The sequence below is a fragment of the Patella vulgata genome, chromosome 9, assembly GCF_932274485.2.
Source record: "Patella vulgata chromosome 9, xgPatVulg1.2, whole genome shotgun sequence".
Classification (NCBI taxonomy): domain Eukaryota; kingdom Metazoa; phylum Mollusca; class Gastropoda; family Patellidae; genus Patella; species Patella vulgata.
In genome coordinates, this window is record NC_065887.2 from 31,420,513 (window position 1) to 31,441,017 (window position 20,505).

The window sequence follows — 20,505 nt, forward strand, 5'->3', positions numbered from 1 at the left end:
ATGAATTTTTAGCTGTGACTTGAAAACTGTCAAAGTTTAAAATTCTGTAATGTTTACAGGAAACCTATTCCAAAAGTGAGATGTAGCAGCACTGTTGTTTTAGGAACAGCAAGTGTGTTTTATTTTGGGATCCCTGGGTATGTTTGGGTTTATAGTCAAAAGTTCAGACAATTAAAAGGGAGCATGGATAAAGGTGTTTCTCCTTCCCATAAATAGATGATTAGATGTCTATGTGGTAACAGGTGACACTGACCACTCTTGTAGTATTTTCAAATAAGCATCTGAGCATGTCATGCTTAATTGACTAGCTGGCAGTTTCGCTTACGTCAACGCATAGAAAGCACATGTTATTCATAAAATTATTGCTATGTCTCCAGTGGTTTGAAACAGCCCTATTTTCAGTTCAATTATTTATGAATATTTATCAACATTTAGACCAAGTACATCTTTCATTCTGCAATACTGCTTTTACATAACAAATTTTTAAAACTTATATGCAGTTTAATTATTACATAATAACTTGATATGAAAGTCATAATCATATTTTTATCATGAAGCACTGAGTCAGCATACATTGATGACTAATTTCCTCAAAATATTCAAATTCCTGCGTCGGCCATGAAGATCTTTCAGTATTTTTCTAGCAAGGCTTCACTTCTCAGCTAGGTGGAAGTGTGTTTTGTCGTTTTGAAAGGCAAAAAATAATAAAATCCAACGCTGTACACATTGACAATGACGTAAAAGAACCATTGACTGTTGATATGGAAGAAGAGTAGGTGGAAATACTCCTCTGGGGACAAAATTCTTCTTCCTTGTATGCATGCATAATCAGAATAAAAATGAACTGTGTTTCAAAATGACCCAAGTGTTATATTGACAAAACATTAAACCCCATTCCATTCTTGTCTTTTATAATAATTGATTTTTTGCTGATTGCTCAATAGGTTTACCATCTTTGTTAAAGCTGTTATTCTACCTTTTATATTGTCTCCGAGTCTGGAATGGATTCTACCAAGGCGTTGTCTACCATTTAAAATGGATTCTACATGCCTGGGCCCAGTTCAGAATTGATTCAACCTTGGTTCATTGTTTCATCTATCATTCTGTCTGGAATGGATTCTACATTTGTTCCATGTACCATTTTTATCCACAGGGATGGATTCAACCTGGTGTGTCCAGGCTTATCTCTCTCCCAACTCCAACAGTGCAACTAATCTTTCCTAGAATTTTATTAATAATCACCCACAATCATTGTGAAAGATAAATGTTATATTAAATACCAAACTACTCAAGCCAAGTTCCTGTAACAATAATTTCCTGACTCATCTAGCCATTTAGAATAGTGATTGTGTACAGTGGTTGTACACGTTGTTCAGTAGTGGCTGTTCAGTTTTGATGGATTAGTGAATAAAAATTGTAGGTATTTGTAGAATTTACTTATTTAATGACACATTCCCTTTAAAATATGATGATGTATATTGATTGGTATCTTTGCATCACACTCTTGGAAGTTAGTTGGTCATGGACTAAAAGAAATTAGATTTGATAATCTTTGTAGAAGAAATTACATGTAAATGTGTTTGATTTATTCTGTGAGAAGAAATTGTAGTAAGAATGTTTTATGTTATAATAATGACTGCTAATATTATTTATGAAGTAATATAACTTTATTGATACTGTTATTGGTGTGATGTTCCTTTGCTATTAACTGCGTTGTCTAAATAGACAGAGAGGCTGGTGGTACAACAAAAAGTAATCTGATTAACTCCATTAATTTGATTTATTCTATAGAATCATAGTACTTGTACTACTTGTATATATGTAAATGTTATTTATGAAGTATATAATGGGTGTAAGTGTTATACAAATGGAGTGACCAGCTGACAGATATTAATATGATTCAGACAACAAGTGATTATTTTCAAAGGAATACATCTTAATAGTGATAAAATCTTAACACAGACTAAAAGACTCTCTCCGAAATGACATTAGACAGATTGAATTTACAAGTTTTAGCTTTGTCCAATTCCAGAATTGTAACTTTAAGATGATATTTATTATGTTAAGATCTAAGAGAATGAACTGATCATTATTTACATGTAATATTGATCAGTAATTATTGATTAGGACAAATCAGAGAGATAATTATGACTAAATGCTGGTACCAGTAGAAATCTACATGGAGGAATTAATAGTTTTATTTCATCCCCTGCTATTCTGATTCATGAGTCTGGAAAATATTATAAATTTGACATATTATTATGAACTTTAATTTGTTGTTGTATTGACCTTAGGGTCATGATACTCATTAGGCTAACAAAGGAAAATTATGGGATTTATCTGACAGTTGTTGAAACCTTTGATAGATGTAATCTGATAACTGCAAAACATATCTAGTTGTTATACGTTCAGTTGCTTTATAGATAGTTAAACTGGTTAAAAACATTGGTGATATTTAGGCTAGCTTAACTTATTTCTAAGCTTGATTATCTTGGCCGTCTGAATAGGTTGACGTTAAATTGTCATCTTCAGCTATCTATTTTTATACGCCCACATGGAAATGTGGTCGTATATTGCTGTCGCCCCCGTCTGTATGTCCTTCTGTCGTTTACAATTTCTTGTGAACACTTTACGAACTACATTTGTCATCTGATTGTTTTGACATTGATATATGTTGTTTGCATTAGTGCGATGAAGAAGCCTATTTGATTTCAATAATTTATGGCCCTTGTTTCACTTTGTTGAACCTTGTGAACGCCTGAATAATGAAAGCTATCATCCGATATCATGCAATATGTATGAAATTTATATGCATCATTTAAATTCTGAAACAAAAAAGCCTATTGAATTTCAGTAATTTCCATTAATTTCTTCTACGGTTATGTCCCTTGTTTCACTTTGTTAAACCTTGTGAACCTTTAGACGACAAAAATTATAATCTATCTGTATGAAATTGTCTTGTAAACGCCTCAAATTACCTACAAAAGAATAAATGTGACAACCCTTGTTGACCACTTGGACGATTTAACTGCTGCAGGCATATGTTTTGTTGTCTGGCAACTTTTTGTGGAATTAATTAACAATACTGTCAAAATTGGTTTTGCTTATAAAATGGCTGGACATGACACACTCCTGGTTTAAAAAAGCCAGTGTTTGTTAAACTAGCTTAATAAATGTCTAAATAACCCTTTAGAAAAAAAGCGGATAATAAAGGAAGAAAATCTACCTTCACTTTCACAACATGTTTATAGGCATAAATACAAAGGGAATTCTTGAAACTCAGCCCATTTCATTTTCCAATACGAAGATCACCAGGTAAATAATGTAATATGACAATTGCAAGTCTCCTATTTGTGTTAATCTCACATGTAGATGGTAAAAATCGAAGCAGTTTTAAATTGACAAATTGTTTCCTTATGGTTGTACATTGTGTGCTGTATTTATAGATTGACTCCATCCATATATTCCAATCAAATATGTTCTAGAATGTGTCTGAACAAGACCATAATAAAATGTATTGAAATAATGTAAAGCACTGAAGTAGTAGTAAATTGTAGTTGAGTATACGGTAAAGAAAATTTATTTATTTATTGATTATCCAGGAAGATTACAGTTGATGGAGTAAATTACAGTTAATGTTGAAATTGTTAGCCATTAACTTGCAAGCGATTGATCGGTTTTAAGAGCCAAACACTCGACTTCAAAACAACTTCCACTTGCAATTCTATTGTTCATTTTCACTGCGTAATTTTTGTAGAGAGTAGAGATGAAACATTAAAAGACATTATTGGTTTTAAGCTGTTTATGTTAAAAGTACAAGAACGTCAATGTGTATATTCTTGGAACTAATATCTTATAAGGCTTCCTTGACAAAGATTAAGAGGTTTAATCTTCTTAATACCTGGTGTACGTCCATTTTGGGAAAACTTTGTGTACATGTATGTGAGTAGGCCTACAGATACTCAGGTAATTTGCTTCACATGAAAAAAAGCTAGAACCTTGAGCCAAAGGTTTGAGTAGAATTCAATGTGAGGAAGCATGTTGCTTCTCCCAAGGTTTCAGTATTGCAAAATATGTGGACATCATCATGAAGTGAATTCATGAACATCATGTGATAATTTGCAGTATCACCAAACAGACTCATCCATTTAATTTGCTTACACAAATTCTAATTATGTCAATGTGAACACAAATGTTGATCCAACCTGTTCTGTTTTTGTAATGTCAGTGTGAACTGCAATTTATGAGATAAACAGCAAGCTTTGTTCTTATTTTGTATCATTGTAATGACTAGACAGTCATGTTCAAATGAACTTGCTGGAAAATTGTTTTCACCTAGCAAAAGGCGATGTTGATATAAGAAAATCATTCCAGGACTACCACGCATTTCTAAAAATATTACATATCAGGACTGCCATATTAAACTTTTAAAATTCGGATCATTTTGTTTGCTGGTATAACACTATCTGTACTTCACCACTATCATTTAATAAAGAACCGCCAAATATTTTAAAAACATATCAGGGTTATAAGAACATGCATGAACTTGAAGATTACAATATTATAAGTAGTCTGTACATTATATATTTACCGTTAAGAAAGAACTTCAAAGATAAGCAAAGTTTGTCTACCTTTATCATGTTTGACAGTTTGTTTACATATATGATATACTATTAGGTAATATTGACTTTGATTTATCTCCTTGTTTATTTTATACTAAAGATGTAGTACATGGATCTTATATCCAATGTACAATTCTTAATAAACACCAACTTTATCTGTAGATATTAAAGTCATTTGAGGAATTTTATAAACTACAATATTGTGGAAGTAGAATCTCTAAAAGGAATAAGTATAAAATGGTTTTATTTCGTTCAGTGTTTACAAATTTATGATAAATTGAAAATTTCACAACATTTGGCATCCTCAACTACACCACCAATAGATTTTGGGTAAAATCTTTTAATGGCTGTCTTTTTAATCCAATCAATATTTCAATCTGTGGATATTTTTATTGTTTTTCTTAATTAGATGTTAAAAGATCAATTATGTACATACTAATAGGATTTGAGCTGTGAAAAATTATATTGTCCGAAAAATGCACCTTCAGTAGTGTATTTTAGAAAATGCTTTACAAATGCAGCAAATTTATCAAATAATATCAACAATCAATGAACTATAACAATGAATGGATGTGACACTGATCCAAATAAGAGTACAAATTTCATTGATCCATTTGGAAGGTTCCGCAGTCAGTATCTGCAGAATCAATGGTGGACATAGAAGACACATTCAGACTTAATTTCATCTCATTGTATTGCAGCATTCTTGGCATCATTCCTCACTGTAAATTAGAAATAGCAACCATAGTTTGATGTCCAAGAAATTAACCAAATCTAAGAAACAATAAACATGATTAGATAAAGTAAATGTTTTCTGTACTATTGTTTTAGACTAATTTACCTAAAGAAAATATCCGGTCTTATCTTAAAGGTCACATGATGGGTATTCCAGTATAAACATGACCTTAATGTGTCGCATAATGACTCAAAAGACATGAATATTCATAGAACACTGTATATAGGCTGGCCAAACTAAATAATACATGATACATTGTATACTGTGACTCATTATTATGGAGAGGAACATTTTACCAAAGTTTCTTAATGGCACTTATTTATTAAAATGTTCTAAAAAAAAATAAGTTTGTTCATTGCGGATTTTTTAATTAAAATTTTATGAGTGGATTCTGTTTCTGAAGTTTTTAGTCCTGATTGGATTTATTGTGCAAAAACAAGTTTTGTGTTACACATGGAGCAAGATATGCTTTCTAATGTATGATGAGACTTATTATCTGTGCAAGTCATGGGTTCAGTCATGGGATGGTATGTCACAGGGAGTAGAGTCCCCAGTCTGACTTGAAGGACTTTATATACCATACGTTAATCCCAAATGACCCAGTTAACTTTATCCCTCTTTCTAAAGGGAGCCACAATGGCTAAGTAAGTAAGATGCTGGCTTGCTAGTCTGGAAGTCTTGTGTTAGATCTCGGTGTTGGCACAGAAAGTTCATCAGGTTTTTTTCCCCTGTGGCGCCGGATGAAGAGTCTGACAGGGACAGTTGTCTAGTTCAGATGGAATGAAAAACTGAAGCCCTGTGTACACATTGGTGTGTATGTAAAAGATCCCTTGGCACTTGGAATTTGATGTAAGAGTAGGTCATATCGCCCGGTCTAGGCAAAATTCCACTCGTAGCACACTGCATGGCATATGCCCGTCTTCATTAGCCCAGTAGTAGTCGACCAGTGGGACAATAATAAACCCAATTTCATTTCATTTCCTCTTTCTAGCTAACGATTTTTATTGTAATGATAGAAGTACAGAGTTGAAGATGTCTACATGTTGTTTTGAATATGGCTTGAAGATATAAATATTTTTCATGTACATATATACCCATGTGACTTGGTATCTTTATTAAGATATGTGATAGATAATTAAATGTACATGTTCCCCCAAGGTTTGTTAAAAATTAGTTTAGCTTTATTGATATTTTTTGTCCAGATTTTTGTGAAAAGTGATTTGATCTTTTTTGGAACAATAACCATATATCTTATGCACCTTGACTTTTAGATTAACCCTCAAGCAATAGGAATTATTGTCTGTCTGTCATTGATGTTTTGATTGATTTGATTGGTTAGAGGGTTTTCCCATGATGTATAGTATTGGCTGGGGGGAATTTGTTAGCTGGAATTAGATTGGACATAGATTAATATTTATGTCAGGTTTTTTTAATGGTCAGGTTAGGGTGGCATGCTTGTGTTTTCATATGGAATTACATCATTTATTTATAGTGTGTCATAGTATTATAATTTATGTCTTTGGGTTTAAAATCTGTTTTTGAATATTTATGATAAAATATGCATTTAAGACACTGACTGATTTGTATCCCATTATGTTTTCCTATCCTAGTTGAATATATTGTCTGTGATGGGAAAGATTTTTGAGGAGAAAAAGTGGAAAATTGAAATTTATGAAAAATCAGTGAGAGGCTGATAATGATCCGTAAAGGGCCCATCTCGATTATATTTTGGAGAATAAAACTACTTAATTTTGTGTTAAAATCTCTTAAAATCTTCTAACTCATGCAATATACGCGATACATTTTCAAACAACTTAATCTTGTCAGTCTTCATCTGGAAATGGTGACCAGTGTCCAAAGCTGTATTATACGTGAATAAAGCCAGACTTTTATTTTATAAAAATAATGTGTAGGTGAAATTTACCTTTCATTATCAAGTACAGCATGTGGATCATCCATTGTATGGACCTCGAAAGGAATGGCAATAGATTAGCAGGTCACCCAATGAAAAAATTGACCTGCAATCTTAAAAGGGTTACGTGTCCGAATAAGCGGTTTTGACATTCACATCCAAATGCCTAAATACTTTGAGCTGATATTTTGAGACAAGGTGAATACATCATTCCTCTCTATTTTGGCTCTTTAATTTCATACGTACACAGACTTTTATTTCTGAGACTGTTAAAATTGGGATGATCCCTTTAAAATAAGTTCCATTTGAACATGATCACTTTTTTAAAAACAAGTACGAATGTACTATATGGGCCAGGCACCAATAATGACACCATCACAGCCATCTTAGAATTTTGACATCATGTCAAGAATCAAATTTCTTCCAAACATACCAAGTTTCATGTCGATCGTACTTGAGGAGACTTAGGCATTTTTCGCCTGGTCCAACAAGATACAGCTGAATATTATCTATTTTTGAAAACTAAGTTTCTGTTGAATATGATCTCTTAATTTAAAAACAAGTTACAATTCATGAATATCTTGTTCTTTTTAAACAAATTACAGTTCAATATTGTATCTTTCCCTTAAAAATAAACTGCAAATACAAAGATAATATTTAGGACAAGCCAGCATGTAGTCAAATTTAATTATTTTAAATTAAGTAGTGGTTACATAACCATAAAACCAAAAGTGAGTTAAAACTGACTTTTTATCCAGCCACATTAAAATGTGGTAGTATATTGTGGTTGCTCCTGTCCCTCTGTCAGTCTGTCGGTCTGGACGTTCTAGAGGCTAAAGTTAATATCTGATTGACTTGAAATTTATACACAGTGTTTAAGATGAAGAATCCTATTGATTTTCAATGATTTCGGATAATTGCTGCCAGAGTTATGGCCCTTGATCACTTTGAAATAACTTGTGGATGCTCAAGAGGCTAATAGTTAATATCTGATTGACTCTAAATTTATACACCTTGTTTAAGGTCATGAAACAAGGTCATGAGACGAAGAAGAGTATTGATTTTTCAGATAATTACTGCTAGAGTTATGGCCCTTAATCACTTTGAAAAATCTTGTGGATGCTTTAGAGACCACAGTTATCATCTAATTGATTTTCTATTTATACACTGTGTTAACGGTCATGAGATGAAAACGCCTATATGTAATTGTTTCGATTGACTTTAGATTGATACACAGAGTTTAAGGTCTTGAGACGAACAAGTATATTAATTTGCAATGATTTTTGATAATTTGGACAGCTAAATCCATGATATTAAATGTTTTGTATACTAAACGTTAGCATGGGGCAGAACTAAAAGCCAAACAAATGAGTTGTTACTCTTAATCAGATTTTAGTGTATTATAAATGTTTCATTACCGACAAAAGTAAAAATATGCGACAACTCTTGTTGACTGCCCGGACGATTTAGCTGCTGTGGGCGTATGTTTTTTTGCCTGGCAACCTATCTTTATTTTAGTGATCTATGGATTCTGGGATACAAATAGTATTTAGGTTAAAGTTTGAAAGAAGATTAGATAAATATTATTAATATTTGATGTTTTTAAGATAAGTTAGAAAAAGTTCTATGGTTTGCAGTTTACTATTATGGACTAATCAAGCCAAGTGAAACATATTTAGATGATGAAGAGATTGACAAGGAAAATGAAAAAAGAGAATAAATATTTTTTAAAATGAAAAATTGGATGAGCGATTGATGAATTAAGGTTCAAGTGCAAAAGTCAGTGGCAAAATTGATATAAATAATGGTTCATTTTCTTTTGTTAAAATAAAATGAGGATTTGTATTTTATGAATTGGTGAACTATTGGATTAAGTTGAAGATTACTGTAGTACTATATAGATTGATGAAGGGTCAAAGTTTGACAAGAGATGCCCAGTATTTAATGATAAATTGATTAACTGTGTATATAGAAATAGCCCAACTAAAGCCAATACTGACCTGGGGTCATTTACTATAAACTTGAGATTAATAGACTCTATTGTAAGGATGACATAATACCTGACTATAACCTGTAGGGCTCTCTTATGTCATTTAATGTCCAGAAATTTATGGGTCAACTTGCCAGCTTGTTTGTAGCCACTGTGTTGACCATTGAGTGACTTAGCAGCACCATATCAAACTGACCCACAGATAGCTTGACCACTTGTGGAGTGATAGGGTCAATTTAGTGGAGTTTTAGTGTGTGGATTCCTAGTTAGGAACTTTTTGTGGCTTATTTATTTAAATTCTGTGGGATTATTTAGTATAACTTAAACTTTATAAAGGTAGGTTTTATATAAATTTTATAAAGGTGTTCTGGAAAGATTGACCTTTTATGCATTAAAGGTTAAATTTAGGGATGTTTGTGAAATCCTGGTTTAATTTTTGGTATGTTACTGGTAATATGGTTATTATTTCCTTGGGTTTGTGTAGTCAAAGAATTGTTCATGTAGACAATGAGTTTGTGGTACATTTTGTTGGTTTTATCTATGATTTTATTCTTTGATATTTTGTTTATTTCATTTCTTGGTGAATTTTATACCTTAGAAGGAATGATTATATGTTTGAGTTCATTGAAACATGTGTTTTAATCGAGTTGGTCAGATATGATAGCTTTATATGCATAATTCTGATAAATAAAATAATAATGACAATATGGAGAAAACAAACAATCAAAAGTTCTTTTAGTGAATTTGTGGATTTCATTGAATTTTATTTGTTGGCTTGAATGCACAAAGTTCCCAAACATTTGATTGACAAAATGACAGCCTAGGATGCCATTAACCTGTCTGTCAAATGTAACCAATATCTGAGACAACCTCAAGCATATGTGATTCAAATGATTTAGTGACACACCCCTTTCTAGAGAAATAGTCCTTGTCACTTCTTTGGGAACTTACCAAAATCTGAGGTTACTAATGCCAAAAAATATAAAAGTCTGCTTAGAAAAATATAATTTGTGATTTACTTTGTATATTTCAGAACTACCCAACCCGCAACATGCCAGCTGCCAGCCCTAATACCACCAGCAGCCAGTCGAGTAGTCAGAGTCTGTCCGGAGAAAATCTCAGTAAAACTAATCTTTATATCCGTGGCCTTAATCCTAATACGTCCGATAAAGACTTAGTTAATCTCTGCCAACAGTAAGTACAATTTATAGCTTTAATATATATACATAACAGGTGTTATTCCATATCACAATCACAGAAACCTATAAGGACGAAATATGAAACTAGTGCCTTGGCTGAATGTCTGGTTAACATTGAGATGATTAATTAATAACCAAGTAGCTTGTGGAAAGTATCTGGTATACCATTGTAACACAAAACTCCATTCATTTCTATTCAATAATTCATTTTGTTATTTAATGAGTTGGAATGATAAATGTAAAAAAAAACAAACATGGTGTAAGATAATACGTTGATATCTATAGTAACCGTTAGTTACATATTATACAACCTAATCATTCTGTTTATCATATCAAAGACAAATGTAAAGAGTGGGCCGCCTAAATAATAAATTATATGATAATATGTCTAGAGAATCCTCCTCCTTCTTCTCAAGTTACTGTCTAATTACAACAATTCGACCATTCCGACTGAATTATTTCCTCTCTGTGGTCCAAAGACTCTTCCTTCCAGCCAATTATTCATGATAAATGACATTTTTCTAGTCAAGTCGCTTTTATTACTTGTTCGATATCTCAAAATACTTAAAGCCGTTGTCGTATTATTACCTCGATCATACAGCATAGAGAATAAATCACCCATACTACACAATGAAATCTAATTTAATTAGCTAACAAAATTAATTTTGTAAACAAATGATCTCACTGACTGAGTTGTTATTCACTACTCTTTAATTGTTAGAAAAATGTGTAATTTATGCCAAGAGCAGAATAAAATTGATTTTAATGGCCATTTTGTTGATCAAAATTGCATGTAAGGTGGAGTACACACCATTTACAATATTAAAGAGAGCACCGTCGTGTTAGAATATTAAAATAATGCCTGTCAAAATCCTGAGTAAAACAATCTGAATTTAAAAACAAAACCAACCAGAATGGGAAGAAAAAAAAATAAAGACACCTGTCCTTCAGGCAGTTTGAATGTGCAATCATTAAACCAGGTCAATGTTCTTGTTTGTTTTAAACACATTTTATTGAATTATATCTAGAATTAAATAAAACAGCCTTTTGGCAATATTCTCTCATTTCACACAAAACCATAAAGTAGATATAACTATATTTTCTGCTAGATGAAAGTCTATAAAAAGATTTCATGATATCTGGTTGTTGATATAATTTTATTATCAACCACTGAAACATTTTTATAACATTGTTCCCAATCCCAACAGTAAAAACCTTTATTGATTGCAACAAACACAATTATGATGACATAAAAGTGGCATAAAAGGAGCTTCGATTGATCAGGACAAAACTTAATTTAGCGCCACACTAAATATCCTCCGTTTTCTAATGACCCTTTCACTCAATACGCTTTAAAACCAAATTTTAACAAATTAAAAAATCAATTAAATTGTGTGTTAAAGTGATTTAAAATGTTGACATAACGAGACAAATCCAGACCTGGAACATGGCGAGACAAAGATATAACTTAGTTGGCTCAATCGCCAGATTTGTTCATGGATATTTTTAGATTTGGATATAAAGCTAAAATCAATAATTTGTCCTATTTATAAGTTGGTGTTGCTTTAAGAATTGGGTCAGGGAAAACTACAAATGCAGAAATCAAGATGTTATTTTTGTAATATTCAGTTGATAGATATAAATAAATGGGCAATTTTGCCAATTTTTGGTCTTATTTTGTGTTTTGTAATGGTTAATTAAATCCCCAATCAATATACGTAGTACAGAATTCACGTCATGTAAAAAGTTAAAATGTCTGAAACAGGCAAGATTTTTCAATACCTATCAAAGTAAATTGCAAGAAATTATGGCGAAGGTCAACTATGATTCCAAGTTTTCTATTCCATAAATATTTGATTATAGATAACTGTAAGCAAATAGTGATATAAGTGACCAATAAAATGGGTTAATATATGAGACGACGTAGGTATATATGGATATAAGATACTATATGTACTTTGTATTAAATGTAGGTAAAACGTGCTGTATACCAAAGTTTGTGACAATAACTAAACTTACATTATTATATTATATTCATTTCTGTAATATCACACATGGTTATATTCAGTGTTCTATTATATTGCATGGTCATATAAAAGACTAGAGGCCAAAGTATGGACATGTATATATATATAGTAAGCCATTTGTCATTATTTAGGTCAGATGTCATACAAGTGATAGTATCTTATTTTATTGACAGTGACATGTAATGACAAGATTTTTTTAGAGACTATCATATGGTTATTCACAATATTCTCTAGAATTCTGTTTACTGTATTTTACATATTAAACTCAATGAACTAGAAGGCCAAGTCTTAACAAATTTGTTCTTTGGGTCGTGATGATTAGAGCAAAAAATAAGTTAGATTCCATTTTGGCCTTGATGTTCTTGGATAGGAATGAATCTTTGTTCAGGTACCTGGCAACAAAATAAGAGAAAAAAAGTTATCTAAGAAAGGATGCTGAAATGATGGAATCCAGCAATAAAAACTGAATACATACATGTGAACAAATTATTTTAGGGTTATCTTTAATGGCTGTTAGTTAAGCAAGCAAATGTTACATTATTTCTACCATGAGAAGATTGGTGCTTAAAATTACAGTTCCAAGAAAATGCATCAGGATGGGTTCTTATGGGGCGTCATAACATCCAATATGGTAATCCACAAATCCACATTATTAAATAAAGCAGATTTATATTAGATGCGTTTTCTGTAAGTTTGTGCCTTCACCCACTGTCTAATTTACAAATTAAATTATCAAGGTCCAGACACAAATTAACTTGCATGGTAATATTTAGGAAGTGTCTTGCATATATGTAGTAAGGTCATGTATTTTATAACTTCTCTCAGTCTTGTCTTATTCACATGTTAACCTATGTTTTATATTAAAGTTTTACAACATAAGTATGATAAAGTTGTCTTGTGATGTGTAGCAATGACAAGATGGAAAAAAATATAACATTATACAATGTCATTAATTTAAATTTAAACTATTTCATCACCCAGCCCACTTTCACATATTTTGAATTTTAGTGACTAGCCAGGTATTCAAAGAGCTTAAAGATTGATGTAATATTATTATACATGTACATTCATGATGGGTTCACGTTGTTATTAAAGTAAGATTCACAGAATGTTATTAATTAAAGGTGTTATTAAGGAGTTTTAATAGATTACTTAAAGCTTCTTAATGTAACCACCCCTAGTGAAGATTATATTTAAGACTTCATTTCTTTAATAAAGATGTCATGGATGGGAGAATTGTTGAGAGGAATAAATGCAATATTAAAGATACATTCTCACGAAAGTATTTATAGGGTAATTATTTCCAATAAAAATATTTTAATATACACTATTATGCATTATTACAGTCTAATTATACTCCTGAGAAAATGGAATGTTCCCTTTTTTAACAGTAATAAAATTGTTTTCATTTTAAAAATGTGTCATTAAAAAATCATTTACTACATTAAATATGTCACTAAAGATGAATAATTGTTTAAATTATAATTAAAGAGACACTTGATCAAAACTTTTAATGGTGTTATTTTAGCTTAATATAGATATCCTTATTTATTTATAAAAAAATTAAAAAAATATAAAAAAAACACAACAGTTGAGAAATATTTCATTGAATTAAAAAAAATGTTGAATAAATCAGATAGAAATTCCAAGAGAAGGCTGATTAAATGTAGAATGTGCAATACATTTTCAGATGTGGAACTATGAGAGTGTTCTTTTATTTTCCCTTGAATGCTATCTCTTTATATACATAATGTTTTACTGGGTGTTTATTTACAAGAATAATATGAAGAGACATTAACATGTTGTCAGGGTGATTTATGTGCATTCTAGGGGTTTAGCTTCAGGGTATTTTAAATCATGGAGAAGACAATGCATTGTTTTGTAGTTTACCTTGCAGGCATACTATAATTTTGGTCAGATATCTTACACTGATTTATACCATAGTTATCTCAATAAACACACCTTTAGAGATGGGGTCATAAACTACTAAACATCTTCATTATTCTTAGGGAATCATGGATTCATGGGGTTAATGGATCACCTAAAAGGTGGTTGTGATCTGAGCGGAATTAGTCAGCCAAATTATTTCAGTAAGACAATATAATTGTAGACTAAATTTAGTAAATATAATAATGTCCTTTTATGTCATACCTAATCCAATAAGCCTGCTAAAGGTGCATACACAACTACAATGTATATACAAAAGTTATATTTGTGTTCTTTTATGTAATGAACTTTAGGTTTACATAGTGTATAATACTTGAAGGTACCAGTAAAAATAGATACAATCCATGTGGGGGTGGAAACAATTCTCTTCAGAAAATTTATCTTTTTATTTAAAACATGGATTATCATATGGGACTGAAAGAGAACATTGGTCATGGTAATGTACAAGATTTATCATGGAATGACCTGACAGTTGCCATTAAATCTGTTATCCTTGAGTACCCAAGGATGTAGAAACTGCCATGAATTGTCAGTATTGATTACGAACATTTGCTTCTAATATCAAATAAAAGCTTATTAACAAATGGAAGAAAATATTTCCCCATCAGAGTTTTTAAAGTATATCAACGAAAAATTAAAATCTGTATTAGGAATGAAGTTTTCTTTTTGTCCTGTGTCCACCTGTTTGTCTGTCCATCACACCTTTTGGAACCCAATAACCTATTCAAAAATGTTTCATCAGTTTGATGCAAGTTTGTTGATGAGCATTTTCTGCTTTGCTAAGTAAAGATAAGCAATTTGAGTTGTCAATGTTTTCAAACACAAAGTAATGTGCAAGTAATTTATAGGTGTCATCTATTTATTTTGGGATTGAAGTGGGGGACATCTGCCTCACAGTTGGCTTGTTATACATGTAATACTGATTAGAGTCCTGACTGAAATGTTCTACCATACTTAACATCAATATATCCTTTCTAAAAATTGGCTAAAACTATGAGGATTTGGCACTTCAAAGATGCACACTTACTATAGGTCGATATGACCGTTTATTATATGTCAAAGGGAGATAATATGGTAAAGGCCAATCAATGTATGTAATGAATATTTATTGACATACTGTACTCACAGTCTGAAGTTCACACTGTTGGCTTCATTCAATTATCTTGGTTTGTTTCTATCGTAACAGTTTTTACACCTGTTCTATTGTAATTAGAATAGTTGGGGGAAAAATAATCTACTGTTTTACAAATATTAGTTGAGGACTCGGAGATGAATGTTGGGTCATTTTGAGACAAAACGATGGTCATGTTTTTTTTATGATCATTGCTTACTGCTAATAAGCATGCAGATACTTGAAATCTCAAAATCTTTTTAGACATGGAGACTAGAGACCTTTATTTACAAATGTTGTTAGCTAGTTATCTGAATAAAATTTAATATTTGTGGTCATCAACTTACTAGCATTTCAACTGAGCGAGACATGGGGTTTAATGTCCACTCAGTATAAACTAATAGTAAGTGCAGAGGGACTGCACCACACATTATTTACACAAACAAAACAAATCTACGGACGACACACAAACGCAGAAATCACAAAGTAAAACATGGTACAATTTTATTTCAATATTTTCCCTGCATGTAGGGGGTATTTTGCAGTGAAAGGAAACTGAAGGGCACAGAGAAAAGCCATACGGTTGGTCAGTCGACCCTACTCCTTGTCACGTACCATGCCACTTGACTCAATGATAGACCTTATGATCTAATGCCCATGTATTCCACCAGTCATTGTTTTTAATGAAAATATTATCTTTCACTGGCTTGCAGCAACAGATGATGTCATTAAGTAACAATGCTTTTGGAATATTCCAAAGTAGATTTGATTTGTGCTCTCTCAGTAAAATCTATGCGCCATAAAAAAGAAGACATAGAGCGATCAAATTAGTACAGTGTTATGGGATAACTAGTATTTCCATAGACTTGACATAATGTTGGTCTTAATGTTCGCTTCCACCTTGGGTGATATCGCAGACTGGAGGTCAGTCTTATATATACACTGTGCCCTCACCAGCTCTGAGATAAAGGGTTGTGACACGCCAAGTGACGAGTCAATCGCTATTATTATTTTTGTGATCTTTGAAGGATATATGCAAGTGTCTAAAGATATGGTGAGGGTAAGTCAACCATTATCATTGCCCAAACCCAGACAGAAATTATTCAAGTTTAATAATTTCCTTTGTTTTGTCTTTGTTTTAGATTTGGTAAAATAACTTCTACCAAAGCCATTATTGATCAGAATACCGGCAAGTGTAAAGGTAAGTGTATCATTATTAATTATTGATTAACTTTTCTAATTAACTTACGGTATCAATCACTTAAACGACGTGGGGAAATGGCGAGACCCTGTCTAGGATTAATAAGATTACCCACAGATTATCAACAGATGCCTGATTTGGGTAATGATAAGTAGTTATTTTTCTCTTTTCTTAAGAGAATAATTAACCTGTATTTGATGGTGTCGATCTGTAGAAATGTAATCCCCTATAGAGTTGAATAATATTTAAAGGTTATTTGCGTTAAGACTCTTATCTGTCAAGTAGAAAATGGCATGGCAAATGCATACCTAGTTCTGAGAGTTTTGACAAAAATATGACAAATATTCCCTGGGTATGTGACATATACTTACATCTAAAATATGACTTGATCAACTCTGGTGGATCTAAAATATGACATGATCAACTCTTATTACATATGACATTATCAACTCATGATCAATTACATCTAAAATATGACATTATCAACTCGTGATCAAGTACATCTAAAACATTACAGGTAGATTTAAAATATGACATGATGATCTACTCTAGTAGATCTAAACTATGACATGATCAACTATACTAGACTCTAGTAGCTCTAAATAAAATTCATAACATCTTATTAGCTCTAGACAATCCAATAACATATAGTAGCTGTAAACAATGCCATATATATCAATATCTTCTAGTAGCTCTAAACGAAATCTATATTATACAGTAAATCTTGTTAATATCATCTAGACGATGACATATCATGTGGTAGCTCTAGGCAATGCCATATCAACTGGTAGCTCTACAAAGTGACATACAACTTTATAGATTCTACAAACATGAAAAATGAACTCTAGAATGTAAACTCTCTTTAATGGGAACATAAAAGATGATGATCCTTCATTGAGATCGGGTAACTCTCTTAAGAACTTGGTTACAAGCTACAGAATATGTTGACCATAAAGTAGGTAATAGGTACTCATACACATCCAGCTCCTTATATTATCATAATAGACAAATTTGATACCACAGTATTAATTTATTATCTTAGTATACTGGTTTTTGTATACCAGGATATAGGTTTTTGTATTATGGTACTATATAAACTATTATTTTATAGTCGAACTAGTTTAACAAGTATTTGATAAAGTATAAAAATAACAACCAAGCTATATCACTACATCTTTTTTTCTGTTCCTTCTTTTATATGAAATGTTTGAACACCATATTTAGATTTCCATTCTTCTTTTCAATAAAACCACTCTAGTCAGTATATGTACTTATGGTTAGTATACAAACCCATCTATATACAAACACACAAGATTTCGCTTATTTTTTCAACTCTCTTATAAATTAATCCTGAAATTTACTTCGATATATTTGGAAAACATTTGACATGATCTGTCCACATTCAGTAGTAAATTTTGGATTATTAAAATGACTTGTACCATGGTGTGTCTATGCCTTTTAGCAAATATTAAATGAACTGAGCACATTCAAAATTTAGATTAATATACTTGAAAAATATATGTCAGTCACTAATAAAATACCTTATAGCGCCGCACCATTGCTTCTCATCAAAATGTCATACACAATTGACTTAGATTATTATTAAACATTATTATTCAACTGATTTATAGTTGTGATTATTTGAAGGTATCAGGGAGCCATGGTGGCTAGGTGGTTTAGACCCTGGCTCACTAGCCTGAAAGTCGGGTGTTCGATCCCTGCATTGGCCGAGAAAGTTCATCTGGATTTTCCGACGTGGTTTCCCCTTGTCAGTGGTGCAGAACGGAGGGCCTGACAAGGACAGCTAAATATTTCGGATGAGACGAAAAACCGAGGTCCCGTGTATACATTAGAATGCACATAAAAGATCCCTTGGCAGTTGGAATTCGATATAAGAGTAGGCGATAGTGCCGCTGCCCGGGCAAAATTTCCCTCATAGCACACGGTATGGCGTATGCCTGTCTTCATTAGCCCAGTTTAGGAGCAGAACAGTAGGACGTTAAACCCCATTTCATTTCATTTCATTTGAAGGTATCAGATTATATCCATGCAAACTGGGTGTGAAGCAAATTTTTATGGCCATTGATTAAAGTAGTGGAAAATAAACCTGTAACTACTTATATTTTAATCGTCTTTTAGGATCGACTGTAGATCTACTGTATTTTTTTTTTTATTAAGGTTCTTAATTCACCTTAAAAGCTTTTAGTATAGGCAATCCTATAAAAGGGCATCATAAAAGGACACATCCATGTTGACTCAGTGAAAAACTTGGTTGATATTTACGTTTATCTTCAACAGTATAATTAAAGGAACACTTTCTTTACTAAACGCCTTTAAAAACCAGTAAATATAGCAATTTGAGGTGAATGTCAATAAAGTCTGAGTTTTGATCTTTCTGTAACCCGGTGACATTTTGCGACGTTGACGCTGTACAAATTCTCTCGGTTTATTTCGAACACTTAACATGTAGGGTAGTTGCATGTTGATGAATCTAAATAAGGTTGAAGATTAAAAACATGAAGTTGAAATACCAGTCAGGTTACACAAGTAATTACTCGTACCTATGTTTATCTCTTTCTACATGTTTCACACATCAACGCTACCTTCTAGAAACGAGCATAAACAACATCTTGGAATGATGCGATCATAATTCATTTGCATCCTTAGAAATTTATTCGTAGGTTGCTCTGCTGTCTTGAAAATAAATTTGGGAAGGACATTTTGCATCTTTAATTTTAGAAAATTTGTGCTTTGGTTCTCTGAAAAAAATTTCCAACAGGTTGAAGCTTAAATGAAATTGTTTGGTCTGTAAGAGTATCTGCAGGAAAACCTGCACCACACAGAAACCCAGAAGACAAATATGTGGACAAGACAAATGATGCACATAACACACAGATATTGTCAGTCAGAAATAACCAAAGATCATTTACATTAAGACACTGTATTCAAGTCGATTTATATTCATTTATCTGTGACCAGGTTTCTATTGCCAGTCCTATATATCAACTTAAGTGAAGGAGGAACACACCATGCATACTGTAACAATAACTAAAGAGAAACCCAAAAGACAAACACATACCCACAAGACAACAAGACACAGACATTGTAAACTGTAAGAGATAACTGTCAAATCAGTAAGTGTCAACTGCACAGTACAGTTATTACTTAAATTGTTATGAATAAATGGGGTGTTCCACAATACTGTTTCAGTATGCATTGTTTTTACAATAATTATACTTTTTTTGTAGGATATGGATTCGTTGACTTTGAATCGCCCCAGGCAGCTGATTTAGCTGTTCAAGCTTTACAGTCACAGGGCATCCAGGCTCAGATGGCTAAGGTTAGTGTAAGGACATTTAATATTATATTGTCTATTCTAACAGAGCTCTCAATTCAATCTTTTTTGCCAGTCATGACCGAATGACCACTGCTTATGCCTCAGGTCAGCATATTTATTCTATTACACATTGGCCCTGTAAATATTTTGTAGTACTGGCACAGATATTAGAAAATGAAAAAAAAGTTATTTTTGTCTTCCAATTGTTACAGAATAAAACTAACTAGTATATTACACGAAACATTGACTGGCAGACAAACCTTTGAACTGAGAGCCCTTTCGTATTCTTCATTTTAGACTTTAGTATGTGCACTTTAACTATACATTTTAAAAGATGGGTTAAAATTAATGAAGGACAACCCCACTTTCTACCTTATGACCTCTTAAATTTCCGCAACCAGAAACGTAATACCAACAATTTCT

The 20,505-nt window shown here is 32.1% G+C and overlaps 1 protein-coding gene across 12 annotated transcripts in view; it reads left to right on the forward strand.

The window, feature by feature from the left end:
• The window catches only part of LOC126807710 (RNA-binding motif, single-stranded-interacting protein 3), a 153,600-nt gene that overhangs the window by 107,195 nt on the left and 25,900 nt on the right, over positions 1-20,505 (forward strand). For 11 of the 12 annotated variants that reach the window (XM_050532462.2, XM_050532461.2, XM_050532469.2 and 8 more), the window contains 3 exons: positions 10,294-10,454; positions 16,687-16,745; positions 19,994-20,085. In XM_050532462.2, the coding sequence (XP_050388419.1) occupies positions 10,294-10,454; positions 16,687-16,745; positions 19,994-20,085 (312 nt within the window). Of the gene's footprint in view, positions 1-10,293; positions 10,455-16,686; positions 16,746-19,993; positions 20,092-20,505 lie in introns of all 12 variants that reach the window. The other variant, XM_050532465.2, reaches the window with a different exon arrangement.